The sequence below is a fragment of the Furipterus horrens genome, unplaced genomic scaffold (genome assembly GCF_987537825.1).
Source record: "Furipterus horrens unplaced genomic scaffold, mFurHor1.1.pri manual_scaffold_11, whole genome shotgun sequence".
Lineage (NCBI taxonomy): Eukaryota > Metazoa > Chordata > Mammalia > Chiroptera > Furipteridae > Furipterus > Furipterus horrens.
Genome location: NW_028327181.1, coordinates 60,701,009 through 60,716,539, shown reverse-complemented (window position 1 = coordinate 60,716,539; position 15,531 = coordinate 60,701,009). Strand labels below are relative to the sequence as shown.

Genomic DNA, 15,531 nt, shown 5'->3' with positions numbered 1-15,531 from the left:
GTCTCTTTAACATTTCATATAATAATGGTTTGGTGATGATGAACTCCTTCAGTTTTTCTTGTCTGGGAAGCTCTTTATCTGCCCTTCAATTCTAAAAAATAGCTTTGCTGGGTAGAGCAATCTTGACTATAGGTCCCTGCTTTTCATGAATTTGAATATGTCTTGCCAGGCCTTTCTAGCATGCAGAATTTCTTTAGAGAAATCAGTCTTTTGGGAACTCCTCTATAGGTAACTAACTTCTTTTCTCTTGCTGCTTTTAAGATTCTCTCTTTATCTTTAATCTTTGACATTTTAATTATGATGTGTCTTGGAGTCCGCCTCTTTGCATCCATCTTGTTTGGGACTCTGTGCTTCTGGACTTGTATGTCTATTTCCTTCACCAAATTAGGGAGAGGTGTTTTTTTTGTTTGTTTTTTTCATTATTTTTTCAAATAGATTTCCAATTTCTTACTCTTTCTCTTCTCCTTCTGGTACCCTTATGATGTGAATGTTGGACCTCTTGAAGTTGTCCCAGAGGCTGCTTATACTATCCTCATTCTTTTGGATTCTTTTTTCTTCTTGTTGTTCTGAGTGGTTATTTTTTGCTTCCTTATGTTCCATTACATTGACTGATTCTAAGCTTTATCCACCCTACTGTTAGTTCCCTGTAAATTGTTCTTTATTTCAATTAGTGTACCCTTTATTTCTGACTGGATCTTTTTTATGCTCCTGAGGTCCTCGTTAAGTTCCTGGAGCATCCTTATAACCAACGTTTTGAACTCTGTATCTGACAGATTGGTTATCTCCGTTTCGTTTAGTTCTTTTTCTGGACTTTTGATCTGTTCTTTCATTTGGGCCGTGTTTCTTTGTCTCCTCATTTTGGCAGCGTCCATGTGTTTGTTTCTGTGTATTAGGTATAGCTTCTTTGACTCCATGTCTTGGTAGTGTGGCCTAATGTAGTAGGTGTCCTGTAGGGTCCAGTGGCACAGCCTCCTCTATCACCTAAGCTGGGTACTCAAGGGGCACCCTTTATGTGTGCTGAATACACCCTCCTCTTGTAGTTGAACCTTGGTTGCTGTTGGCATGTCAATGGGATGAATTTACCCAGACCAGTCAGCTGCAAGGATTGGCTGTGACCACTGACCACCAACCTCTGCCCTCTGTGGAGGATCAATTGTGCAGGGGCAGGATGGTGTTGCTCTTACATGGTCTGTGGCTGTCTACTGGGTGCACTGTCTCTAGGGTTTCCCAGGTTATGCAGGCCATGATCAGCCCCCACCTCATACACAGAATTTTAAAAGAAAGATATAATGCCATAAATGCGACACAAAGGAGAAATAAAAGACATAAAAATTATATGTACTGTATTTCACTATATAAATGCTTGGTTATAACTTCATTATAGAACATAATGGAGTAGTAACATTTGCACCTACTTATAATGAATGTTTAAATATAATAAAAGTAAAATTATATCTAATGAACCATTTTTTTATTTGAAATTTTGAAATAAGGGCAAAATGAATGGAGATATATATATATATATATATATATATATATATATATATGTAATAATTCTCTCTTGATTTTTTTCTTCTATCTTTTATCACCTTTTAGTATTTTTGCTTCTTGGTTCTTCTTTTCTTTGTACCTTAAATGCTGTTTTCCAGAGTTTACGTTTTGGCTCTATTATCACTTTCCACATTATACACACTCCCTGGTTTTTCCTATTCAAACCCATGGCTTCAACTAATGACTCTCATCCATATTCCCATTCCTGAGCTGCAGATTCTATTTCAGAAGATCTACAAGATGAGTGGTTAAGTGAAAAAAGCAAGTTGCAGAGCAACATGATCACATTTATATGTAGAAAAACAAAAGAGATGTGTGTGTGTGGTCTTTTATACTATTGATGTGCATATTTGTTTCTGCTTTATTTCAACCTGGTCATCAAAAAGGTAGGCACATTCTTTTCAGTGTTTGAGTTGTTTGGTTAAATAAAAACCAGGAAAAATAATAATTTTGTAGTGATTTGAATGTTACCCAACTATATGTCATTTTATTTATTGTAAACACTGATGGACATTAATTAAGATTTACTTTTAGGTTCTTATTTATTTATTTATTTATTTATTTTTTCCAGATTTAATGTGTTTTATTGATTAAAATATTACATTTGTGCCCCTTTCCCTTCCCTCTGCTCCCCTCCACCCGGTGGCCCCCTCCCTCCATTGTCCCCCCCTTTTAGATTATGTCCATTAGTTGTGCTTACAGTTCCTCCCAACCTCTCTCCGTCTATTCCATTCCCTCCTACCATGATCCCCAATTCCTATATCATCTCCCCCCCCTCTCCCCACTCCCCCTCCCTGTTGGCCTCCCCCCACTATGTTTCCCTTACCCACAGTTCCTTTTCCACTCTCGTTGCCTGTTTCGTTTGCCTTTGTTTCATCTCCCTAGCTTCTGTTTTTTAAACCAGTCCCTTTAACTTCTCATATAACAGTGGTTTGGATCTAATGAACTCTTTCAGTTTTATTTTGTCCTGGAAACACTTTCTCTGTCCTTCTATTCTGAATGACAATTTCGCTGGATAGAGTATTCGTGGTTGTAGGTTTTGGATTTTCATTACTTTGAATATTTCTTGCCAGTCCCTTCTTGTCTGTAGGGTTTCCCTTGAGAAGTCAGCTGATAGTCTAATTGGGACCCCTTTGTACATAATTCTTTTCTTCTCTCTTGCTGCTTTTAAGATTCTCTCTTTATCTTTAATTTTTGACATTTTGATTATAATGTGTCTTGGAGTGGTTCTCCCTGGGTCCAGTCTCTTGGGAACTCTCCTTGCTTCCTGGACCTGCAAGTCTATTCCCTTCCCCAAGTCTGGGAAGTTCTCCTTTATTATATTTTCACTCAATTTTTCAAGTTCTAGTTCATCTTCCTCATTCTCTGGCAAACCAATGATTCTTATGTTGGGCCTTTTATAGCTGTCCCAGAGGTTTCTGATCCTCTCATTGTTGCTTGCCATTTCCTCTCGCTGCATTGGTTGACTGCTTGTTCCTTCTCCATATTCCAGTTTGTTGAAATGGACTCTGGATTCCTCACCATCTGTCTCGTATGTGGTTTTGTTCCTTTCGTTATGAAAGTTTTTCGCTTCTTTCATATCTTTTTCCTGCTCTTTTGTGAATTCTGTAAGCCACCTGATAACAATGGCCCAGAACTGAGCCTCTGACAGGTTTCTTATCTGTTCATCTGTCAGGTTCTCTATCTGCTGTCTGGTGAGTTGTGCCACCGGGATCTCTATATTTGTCTGCCACATTTTGACAGATGCGTTTTGTTTTCCTGGGCCGGCTGTCGGGGGCAGGGGGCAGTGCCTGCGTACGCGTCACAAATCAGCGACCGCCGGCGCCTGCCTGTCCGCGACCTATTTCGCCGCCCTGTGGTGCTTTCTGTGGGGGCGGGGGTCCAAGATGGGTTCACACAGTTATTCAGCTAGGAGACCGGGATCCGTCCTCCCGCCCCCCTGGGCCTCACTGTTCAAGGCGATGCTGCGGCTGCTCCCCAGCGCCGGAGTCGGGCACGCCAGGGGCTTGATCGGAGTCGCCTGCCTGTTCGCGACCTATTTCGCAACCCTGTGGTGCTTTCTGTGGGGGCGGGGGTCCAAGATGGATTCACACAGTTATTCAGCTAGGAGACCGGGGTCCGTCTTCCCGCCCCCCTGGGTCTCACTGTTCAAGGCGATGCTGCGGCTGCTCCCCAGCGCCGGAGTCGGGCACGCCAGGGGCTTGATTGGAGTCGCGCACGCCAGGGGCTTGATTGCCTCCAGGATTTTTCGCCGCCCCGCCGCTCCGCAAACAGCTTTGCCTTCTTTAACTCTTACCTGCCCAAATGGCACCGCTGGTTTATAACTTCATATGTTGGGCTTCCGTGTAGCTTTATTTTCTGGAATTTCTAGTTATCCTTTGTTTTGAAGTAGTTGTATTCCACTATAGTTGTAGAGGGAGACCTAGCGTGTCCGTCTAAGCCTCCATCTTGGCCGGAAGTCTCTTTTTTATTTTTAGAGTTTCTATTTTTTTAAGTATATTTTATTGATTATGCAATTACGCTTGTCCCAATTTTTCTTCTTTTGCTCCCCTCCACCTGGTACCCTCCTTCCCTTCAGCAATCCCCTCCTTAGTTCATGTCTTACTTTTATATTTTTCTTTTAAAGCACTATAATATGAATATAAAATATGAATGTATTGTAACCACACTAACTAGCAAATAACCTTTATTCTATAATTAGAAGCAAGTTGCAAACAGTTGAATATTGCCGACTCAATGGAACAAAGATTGAACAAAATGGAATTTACAGAAGTAAGAAGTTACATTATTCATTATTTGACTCAAATTATTTTGCCAATTTCAGTTGTCTTTTGGTGGATGTCACATACATTAACTTAGAATTAAATTAAATTAAAGCATAATAACCTATTTTATCAATTCTAAGATGCACAGTTTAAAATATTTTAATGCCTCTGAAATTAAGTTACATCTTATAGTCAAAGACATCTTACAATTTCTTTCAGTAAGTGGTACTCATGATGTAAAAGTGTAAAAATCTTCCACTGAAACCTTCAGGTGAGATCAAGAAGAACCAGCTTCTAGTATTCAGTGAAATCTGACTATACAAATAATAATGAGATCTAAATAGCACTAACATAAAATGCCTGATCTAAGTGACAAACAAATGATATGGGGGGGAAAATTGCAGCCAATAATTTCATGCACATCAACTGAATCCTTGGGAGAATTCAAGTAAAGAGCAGTTTTAAATCAATCGTTTATCCTCTTTCTCTTCGCAGTACATCTCTTTGCAAATTGCAGATTTTAAAAGTGAAAATTTTGAGGAACTCCTTAAGCATCTTTGCCGCTGTGCAGATGAATTCCGGGAGGTCATAAAAACTGATATGCGGAGGCAGATGTTTGCTGAACTCTTCCTTCATTGTGACTGCAGAAAGGTAGGGTAAGACACTTAAGCCATGCTTCTCCAACTGCTTGTTGCAGAGGACCAGTTTTTAGGTTGTTGTTGGTGGTGGTAGTTTTCATTTCCAATCTGCTGTGTACTGATACACAATGAAAGTGGATTACTGGGGGGCAGGGTGGGAAGGAAAGGATATACAAAATACAACCCATATGTTTTTGTTATCAGATTCAAATCTGATTTAGCATCTGTTACTTTCTCAAATTGCTATAAAATTATCTAGATGCTATTCTCAATTTCTGTATCTTTTTCATCACAGACTTGTACCAGCCTCCAGACCACACCTTGCATGACACAGCATTCCACAGTGTATAACGTTTCTCTCTATCTCTTTCACATTCTTAAGAATGGGTTGCTTAAGCTTGTTTTTGCTTACTCTTCTTTCTGGTGGCTTCCTATAGAAAAGAACTGCTAGGAGTAGAAAGCCTACCACATCTTATTATGCTGCTTCATATAAAACAAGAAAAGTTTTTATCAAAAAATCTTTATAAGAATGGTCGTCGTCGGCAGCCGTCCGTCTCGAGAGACGATGGTGTAGCTTCTTAAGAGTCTATCTGCACCGCCGAGAATGGCTGTGCAGTCCGACTCGGGAGTGACATGGTATCTGTCTCCTCCCGTGTTGAATCGACATCTTGTGATGACGCTGAAGCTACAGAGCCTGGGCAGGGTAATATGGAGGGTCTGCTGTTGCCCATGCAGCAGACCCCCCCTCTCTTCGCAGCTGAAGGGTCCAAGGGAAAGACGGAGTCGATACAGCTTGGGTTCAGGTGCGCCGCAGGAGTTGCCGGTGTTGACTACAACGTCAAACCGCCTTAGGGACTCCGGCTCCGGATTTTCTGTCGGGGTTTACTCCCTTAGCCTTTCCCCTGAAGAGGTATGCCGCAAGGCAGCGGAGGTTTTTTGGAGTCAGAGTTTTCCTTCTCTGATGTACCCTGACTGGAAGATCGAACCAGCGACACTTAGCTCGCAGGCCGACGCTCAATCCACTGAGCTAAACCAGCCAGGGCAAATAAGAATGGTATTTGGGAGGATATTCATATGCTAGAATACCAAATGGATTTGTAAAAATAGATACCAATTTTCCAGATATATGTTTATGAACTTCACTTGTTATCTCCATATTCCAAAAAAGATTGCAGCAAAGGAACATAAATTTAAATTACGATGAAAGAAGTAAAAAAATAACAGAGAGGATAGCAAATAAAGCTGGGGACAAAGCCCAAAATGCATGTTATAGTGACCTAAGTATTTGTTCTGGGCTGTCTACAAGTTTGAATCTAAGCTTCCTAGCAGTAAATGTGAATTTGGAAACATGACCAAACACTCAATCAACAAAATTTATAAGATAAATACAGACTAGTGTTAAGAAGAAGTACAGATACTTAGGGTTAAAAGTCAGGAGTTTCTCCCACTAATACTCACTAAAGGACTATGTGTTGAAGTGAACATCCTTTATGAGAGGTGTATAATAAATGAAACAATGACTTTCTTAGGGAAGGTTCTTCTTTATAACCACCTGAAGTGTAGGCAAATGATACCACACCTGACCGCAATTCAGAAAAAGCAATTCTTGAAGGAGCCAATTGAAGTCTAGGTTCTCTGATCCCTGCTAATTTGGCTACATCTGGACTATATTTTATAAAGTCTGGCATGTTTATATGTCTTTCAGGCAATACTTCTTGAATTTTGTTTCTTTTAGCAGAGTTTATGATAAATATTGGATACAGAGCTTATAATAAATATTGGATGACATAGAGGTCAATTTTACTCTGGTAAATGCCTGGATATCAATTATTCTTTGTTGGTCAATTTAATTCCAATTCATATGCCATAACAGACACAGTGGGATAATATTTAGAGCAATTAACTGAGATTTGCCTGTGTCTTTTGCTTTTCTTCCCAACATTCAACTCAAAGTTATGTACTGATCTTGTAGGGAAGATAGATACAGTCTAGAATAAAGAACTTAATTGAGTTTCAGAATATTTTTAACCAGTAGTTGGGACAAGAGCTCAGAACCTGTACTTTTACTTGAAAATCCTGGGCTCCTGAGAAAAAAATGAAGAATTGTAGAGTAAGGAAAAATGTAAAGTACAACATCAAAGTACTTTTTCTATCACTGGGAAATTGTGACCAGCTGATGGAAGGAGGAGGTGAAGGAAATATGACTAGGGATTAGAGGTTGTCTGAGTCCCTAAGTCAGAGTTAGTATCTGATCCCCCCCTCCTGATCCCCAATCATGGTTGGAGAATGAAGGCAACATTATAGATACTCTTGGAAATTCTAAATAGCTTGAGGAGAAATTTAAGAACAGCAGGACTTATGCTTCTTGTCCTGGGTTTGGCTCAGAGACTGCAAGCTTCATAGTGAAGTCCTGAATGCAATATGACACTAAAAACGGAGGTAACTGCTGCAGAAGGAGGGGTCTAGGTAGGCAGGCCTGAGGTTAGTTCCACTCCTGTGGCTACAGGAAAAGTGATGAGGGTTCCCAAATACCTGTGTGTGATAGAGAGTGGACATGCAGAGAGGATGGCAGTAGAAGTTCTGGGTGTACCTCCAAGAAGACACCTGGAATTGGGATAAGAACCATAGACATAAACAACAAACACAAACAAAACCTCCAAATGACTCAGTGGGATGAACTCCATGTGGTTAGAGTCAAGATGTACTATGGCTGGCACTGAACTAAATGCCCCTTTCTCTGATGGTAGGACACTATATAAGAAGTCACAAAAGAAAACTGTTCAAAAGATATGAACATACAATGCATGAAGTCATTATATATTCAAAGAAGAGCAAATTTGTTTATAAATAATAATACATATTGTTGGTAAAGGTAGAGGAAAAGTATTTTCTCACTATTCCTGGTGAAAATTTAATACTTATAGTATCTTTGTAAAGCAATCTGGATATAGCTATTTAAATAAGAAATACATACATCCTTCAACCTAGTGATCCCATTCCTGAAATTTTTATCCCAAAGAAATAAAAGCACTAGTAAATGGAAAATACATGTACAATAATGATTTCTGAGGTGTTTTTTAGGTGAGAGAGAGAGAAATGAAAGGAATGCTTATGTGTAGGGGGGAGTGTTTTTTAATTAATGGTACATCTATATCTTGGATATCACGCAGCCTTTATACAAATTGAAGAGATCTACACCAGTTGACTTGGAGGGAATTTTGTACACTATTATTGAGTGAAAGAAGTAAAATACAGAGAAATGTGTATAATATAATCCCATTTTTATAAAACAAGTGACAAAAACCATATAGTATATTTATATACTTATAGCCACATGAGCCTAGAGAAATGTTCAAAAGAAAACATGTGGTTAACTAGAATTTTCCTTTGACTACGTTCCAAAGAACAGAATTTTTTTCTAGATTACTATGACTACATTTGCAGCTGCTATCCAAGATGTGGAATCTTTATTGAACCAAATTGACACACCCTGTTTATTCACCACTATTAGTCTGTCAAATACTATTCTCTCTAGAACAGTTTGTAAGAACCAACGAAAGAAACTTAATTTCACCTGTCATGAACAGCAGTATACTTTCACTGCCTTGGCAAGGTAGTGAACATTTTTTTTTTTTTTTAGATTTATTGATATTTAGAGAGAGAGAGAGTAACGGAGGAAGAGAGAGAAACATCAGTTTGTTGTTCCACTTACTAATGTATTTGTTGATTGATTCTTGCATGTGCCCTGACAGGGGATCAAAACCACAACCTTGGCATATCTGGACAATGCTCTACCCAACAGAGCTACCGGCCAGGGTTGCAGGGATCTTGATTATGTTGACATATCACAGAACATCATGCTGGTCCACTGTCTTGATTATTTCCATCATGGCGATTGGATTTGATGAGGTGGAGAAAGCATTAGATGCCTTGGTAATACACATGTCTGTCAGAAAGTGAACAATAAAAACCATAAAAATTCAGAGTTTGCTACTGTGGCAAAATTTTAACAGCCAAATAGCTTAAGGCATGACAGGATACCTCGTTCAAGTATGATGCATATTGCTCTAACGTTGTGCCACCAACTATTAAGAAAGAGCGCTGTGCTTATTGTACCTTTCTACGTTTTAGGAACAACATTTACTTGCATGTGCTGCTTTTATGCATAAAATGAGCCATCAGCAACCAGAGTGGATCCCAGAGCAAAGAAAAGGCTTTGTAGGTTGCAGTACAAAAACTCTTCTTTTCCTTGTGCTTTATCATCTAGAAGATCCCACAGTATTTGGAGTGTATGGGGCATATTGAAATGCTATGGCAATAGTAGAATCATAGTGTAGATCCATCAAATTTTGGAGCAATATTATGCCCTCTACTGAAGTTAACTCTTCTCTTTTGAGAAACAGTTCCTGATTGTGTTTATACTATGGCAATTTATAAAATCATACCCTTATTATTTGTGTAATTTTTTTTTAAAAGATTGACTTTTAAAAATTATGTGGAAAACTAATAGTCCAGATATAGCAAAAACAATTGCAAAAAGAAGAACCAAAAAGGAGGTAAAAAAAAAAAGAAAAAGAAAAAGAAAGAACAAGTTGGGGAGAATTTATCTGACTTTTCAAAATAAAGTTATACTAACAGAATATTGAACCTGGCATCCGACCCATGAGATGGTGAGAATTTAGTGTATGACATGGGCAGCAATATAAATCAGTGAGGAGGATCATTCAGTAAATGATATTGGGACAATTGGCTTTCCATATTTGGAAAAATATAAAATTAGTTTTCAATTTAATGAGAAGAGTAAATTCCATCTGATCAGAGATCTTGATATGCCATTCATGGTTGAGGAAACCCCAATACATAATAAACATGAAAATATATTCAATATCACTAATAATCAGGAAGATACAAATTAAAATAATTAGATAATATATTTTATCCACCAGATTAGAAAACAATTATAAATCCTAACAATATCAAGTATAGGATGAATATGGAGAAATGGTATCTTCGTTCAGTAATAATAAGAATGTAAATTGGTATAGGTGTTTTGTGGAGCTACTTGGCAAGAACTAGTAAAGTTGAAACTGCAATGGCCCTAGCTGGATAACTCAGTAGATTAGAGCATGGTACTCATGTACCAAGGTTGTGGGTTAGATCCCTGGCCAGGGCACATACAAGAATCAACCAACAAATTCAATGAATGCATAAATAAGTGGAACAACAAAATGATGTTCCTCTTTCTCTCAAATCAATCAATAAATATTTTTTAAAAGAAAAAATGTTGATCGCATACAATTCATTACCTTCCTATTTATTTACCCTAGGGAAAGGTTTACATGTGTACACACAGATACGTATAAGGATATCCATTATACACATTATATTTGGTATCAAAATACTGAAAATAATCTAAATGCCCATCAAAAGAGGGACTTCTTTAAATTATGTTTTTATATTATAGAATACCACACAGTTAAAGGAAATAAAATATATTTCTTTATATACATAAATCAGATCTCAAGGTTGCATAAGTAAAAGCAATTTTAAGGATATATGAAATGTTTATAAAATAAATTTTTTTAAAGAAGTAACATTTGAAATCTTGTGCCCCAGCATATGTCATCACTTTGGCTCAAATTAACTCATTAAAAAAAAATTTTTTTTAATGACATATGCATCCTGGCTAGTGTGGCTCAGTGGATTGAGCACTAGCCTGCAAACCAGAAGGACACAGATTTGATTCCCAGTCAGGGCACATGCCTAAGTTGCTGGCTGGGTCCCCAGCTGGGGGTGTGCTAGAGGCAACCACACATTGATGTTTCTCTCCCTCTTTTTCTCCCTCCCTTTCCCTCTCTCTGAAAGTAATAAATAAAATCTAAAAAATAAATGACATGTGCTATGATATCACTTTGATGATATTTTTAAAGTGTACGTATACACAAAATGTTAACAATCATCATTTCTGGGTGTTGGGAACACAAATGTTAGTTTTATCATTTTATTATTTTTCTGTAATTAAAGTTTTTCTCAAAATAAAAATGCAAAAAAGAACAAGTAGCAAGCAGTTAATTGTTCCAAGTGTCATACTTAGGTCAGATTAGATAAGAACTGAACGTTGTATAACACATTAGATTTAGCAATTATGTCAGTAACAACAAATATTTGTTAATCATCTACTAAGTGCAAGGCATTTTGACATTAGACAGAATGGGGAAGTAGAGTATAAGCCTAAAGAGGCAAGATATAGCCTTCCTGATTTTGACTGCAGATTTTATTTACACAGTGATGGTGGTGGTAATAATAATGGACATTTCAATAAGTCATATTCCATCTACATAAAAATCTCAAATCTTCTGTAACAACCAACTGCAATCTTTCTTCTTAGGTAGGGTTTTTGGATCGGCAGAGGACATTAGCCTTGCTGGAAACATTCTATGACCAAAGTTCAAAAATGCTTAGAAATTTACTCCGAAACCCAAGACAATGTAAGTGCCACTCAGAGTGAGTATGCTCAGACTGAAACGATGAAGTACATTAATATGATAATACAAGGTCATTCTGTCCCTGTGGAATCTCTTCACATAATGTCTCCCTTAGACCTTGACAGCTATATTTAGTTGTTCGTTCCCCACAAAATTTACTCTTCATCACAACCAGATGTATTTTTCATTACTGTGCAATACTAAAAGTTATCAAGCTAGAACTCAACAAAAACTCAGTTTTAAATTCATTTAAATGAACAGGTGTTTTAGCAACAATCTGAGTGTTTCAGAAATTAAGTTGGTAATGGTAATTCTAGTTTTAATGTCCAACTTAGAATTCTAACATTTTGAATAAAAATGTTTCCTTTTCCCAAGCATTTTTACTTGTACATCTTTACTGTACTTATATAGTGAAATTTTTATGTTACTACCAAAACAAATAGGACTATGGGTTTTACTTTTATATTTTTAAAGAGAAAGTCATTGAATGAATGGGTTTTCCAAGAATGTCAATTTTTTTTTCTGTGTGAAAATTTATTACTTGGATACTTAAAAATCTGTGGGTGTTGTATGTAGAGGATACCCTAAAACTGTGGGAGTCACAGCTTTATAACTTGAATACTAAATGTCTCAGAAGGGAGGGGGTGTTGCATGGTCTGGTCTCACTGTCTGTAGTCCAGGACACCAGTGGTATTTTAGTGGTATTCTTTTTTAACAGTGGGATTCTGGTGTCCACATAAGTTGTCAAGGAAAAGAATTAAGGAATGAAGAAGAAAGAAAGGTAGACATGAAGGAAGGGAGAGAAAATGAATATTGGGAAAAAATAGACCAGTGAAAGATTGTCATGGATAGAGACATGCTTTTATTTTGCTATTGAAAATACTGAAAAGATATTCGATGTGGAAGACATGCGTCCTTCCCCATCCCATGCCAGCCTTATTGTGGGAAGACCAAAAGTAGAGAATAAGTTGTATTTGCATCTGGCAGTTTAAGCAATTCTCCAACTAGCAAAAGAAAAATCATGTTCATTTTCAAAACCACACCATTTAGGAAGGGATACTTTCTAATTTACAGTAGTGAGCATCTTTTATGTTCAATTGGATACCTTTCTGGTTTTTATCATGCTACAAGGAAAGGCAACTGATGTTTATTTAAAGCAATAGGCCCATATTGTAATCACTGTGCTTAATGCTTTTTTGCATTAATTTGCTAGTTCTGATTCTGCATTATAAGATCAATTGTTTAGGTAAATGTTTTGTTTTCTGCACTAGGGCCATTCATTGAATTTGAAGAGATAGACTTGACTGAGTTCTGGGGAGACATGGATAATCAGAAACACATTTATAAAGACTTTGACAATGTGTTTTTAGAGACGAATATGTTACTGTTTGAAAAACATGCTAGCAAAACCCAAAGTAAGTTATTAGAAAATTCAGAAGATCAACATAAACATGATAAACATAGACAATCAACACTACCACCAAGTCTGCCAGAACAGCAGAGAGGGATAATTGCAGGACCAGAACCGAATGAAATTTTAACTGAAGAACAAGACACAGAGTCAACTGGAGAACAAGAACTGTACAGAGAATCAACAACAACACAGGGACAATACAAAGGGTCAACAATGCAACAAGGAACACACAGAGAGCCAACTGTAAAAGAAGGATCTCGCAGAGAGTCAGTAATAGAACAAGGGCAACACATAGGGTCGATTGCAGAAGAAGGATCTCGCAGAGAGTCAGTATCACAAAAAATATTACACAGAGGGTCACGCAGACAGTCAGTAATAGAAGAAATACATAAAGGGTCAACTGAACAACAAGAATCATCCAGAGAGACAATTCCAGAGGAACAGGACGTAGACTCAACTTCACAAACAAGGGAAGGCAGTATCGCAAGAGAAAGTGAAGAATCTAGGCAGGCTACTCCCTTTGAGCACATTGAAATCCTTCCACAGAAAGAGAAGACTCAGGAGCAAATATATGAAGAGGAATTATTTAACTTTCCTGAACTGCAAGAGGAAGATCCAGTATCAAGTGGGAAAGATCATCCCTCAGGTAGTGATGCAGTTCTCCTACAACATTATCTCTCTGTTTTGTGGAGTGGTTTTTAAAGTCTTTTCAGAAAACACTCATTTCAATTAAGATCTTTTCTGGTATAACAAGTCATGCAAATCTCAGACATATTTTGCTACTCAGCATGAGTCTAGCCCTTACAATTAAATACAAACCAGAAAGTCTCTGTTTTCTATAATATTTACCTAGAATTCCTTTTATACTAGAAACCTGTTTGTAAGGAAGAAATCTGGTAATGTTACATAAAGAAATTTACATTGGACCCCTGGAAAGGCAATTAGAAGCCCTTTTGTTTTAAATGTGGTTTCTGATATTAGAAACTACTTATTTTTAAAAATTTATTTTATTTCAACTCTAAATGGATCTTGCTTTTTTCAGTTATATATAAGATACATGTTCTAGAAATGTTTCTGAAAATCATATTTAAGACGGAGAGCATCCTGCATTTCAAATATTTATTCTGCAGAAGACTTTTCCTCTGAATTGTTTGTGCCAGTTCATGACCTTTTTTGAAAATTCTAACTTTTAGAGAGCTGATCTCAGGCATATATATTTTAAAGTTCTCCTTAATTCTATAGTACCAAAGGAAGCTTCTAAGAGATGGGTAACCTCTGTTCTAGATTCTACACTATCATCAACTAATTTGAAATATTTATTTTTTAGCATCATGTTTATTTCTCCAAGAAACAGCTACTAATTTCTGTCTCTCCTTACATAGGAGTGCAGCTTTTAAAAAAATTAGTGAAGTTACTATCTAATTAGATGTTATATTAGTGGAGACTTAATGTTGGCAGTGTTTAACAGTGACCCAAAATGACAGTATTTAAAAAAATAAACAAAACAACACAAAATAACAATGTCTAAACAAGATAGGAGTGTCTTTCTTTCTCATATAAAAGTCAAAATTTATATGATAGCTCAGTCCCATGACATCTTCAGTGGCTCCAACTCCTTCTGTCTTGGGTCTCCTCCAGCCACATGGTCCAGGATGGCTCATTACCATGTCTACATTCTGACTCACTGGCAAGGAGAAAGGAAAATGGGTAGACACCACATTACTTCCCTTCACATATCATTGGTCAGTATTTAGGTATATAGTGACACCTAGCTGTGAGGGAGGCTAGGAAATGTAGCCTTCATTTGGCACGGCCAAGTTGGGGTACAACAAATAGCTTTAGTCACAGAGCTTCTCTCACGAACTAGAGTTATTAACTAATATCATTGTGGTTGATTATGACACAACATATATAGGAAAGTACCAAAAGAAAGTTTTTGGTGTTCTATATGCGAGGCATTTCTCTTATTCATTAACTTAGGAAAATATAATGTCCAACTTAATAGGCATTTTCTTTTGTACCTTTTAGAAACTGCAAAAGAGAAAGTTCAGAAAGACAAAGCCTGTGAACCCAAATCCCCCCAAATAGAAGGAAAGTCGTGGTCAGGTGACTCATTTAATCCTTCTTGCATTTATACTCTAGAACAAAAACATTGTGAAAGTGAAGTAAAATTGCCTACATTACGCAATGTTTATTTTATAGGTGAACTTTTCACTTGTAACTGGAAGAAGTATTCCAAATGTGAAGAAGAGGAACAGGCAAACTTAATATATGGTAACTCCAGGTTCACAGGTACATGTAACAACAAAATCAGAAAGGAGAGATCACAGTCTCTGATTGATTAATTTAATTTATTGTGGTACCCCATGATAAAGACGACTTAGCCAAGACACTACTGCAGGGTGGAGCTTGCATTATTTCGTCCCTGAGCTGATGGACCTAAAAATATGAAAGATGAGTGTTTTTGGTAGTAGTAGGAATGTGCTATTTATGAATGTTCTTGTGCTTAAAAACATATGCATTAGTATACGGTTTTTAAAAATTATATGGCCCAACAGCTGCTTTGAAGCTATGATCCAGGTATACAAAGGGAATCAGATGATAGATATTACTACTAAATAGAAATCATTTCAGCTATTCCTCTCCCTGGTAGTTTCATATCCAAACATGTGAGACAG

At 37.3% G+C, this 15,531-nt stretch overlaps 1 protein-coding gene across 1 annotated transcript in view; it reads left to right on the top strand.

The window, feature by feature from the left end:
* Window positions 1–15,531, top strand: part of EFCAB5 (EF-hand calcium binding domain 5) — an 81,089-nt gene that overhangs the window by 33,350 nt on the left and 32,208 nt on the right. Inside the window, exons 8-13 of the mRNA XM_090290638.1 lie at window positions 4,256–4,323; window positions 4,812–4,967; window positions 11,343–11,442; window positions 12,711–13,499; window positions 14,882–14,959; window positions 15,056–15,145. Coding sequence (XP_090146764.1) covers window positions 4,256–4,323; window positions 4,812–4,967; window positions 11,343–11,442; window positions 12,711–13,499; window positions 14,882–14,959; window positions 15,056–15,145 — 1,281 coding nt within the window. The remainder of the gene's footprint in view (window positions 1–4,255; window positions 4,324–4,811; window positions 4,968–11,342; window positions 11,443–12,710; window positions 13,500–14,881; window positions 14,960–15,055; window positions 15,146–15,531) is intronic.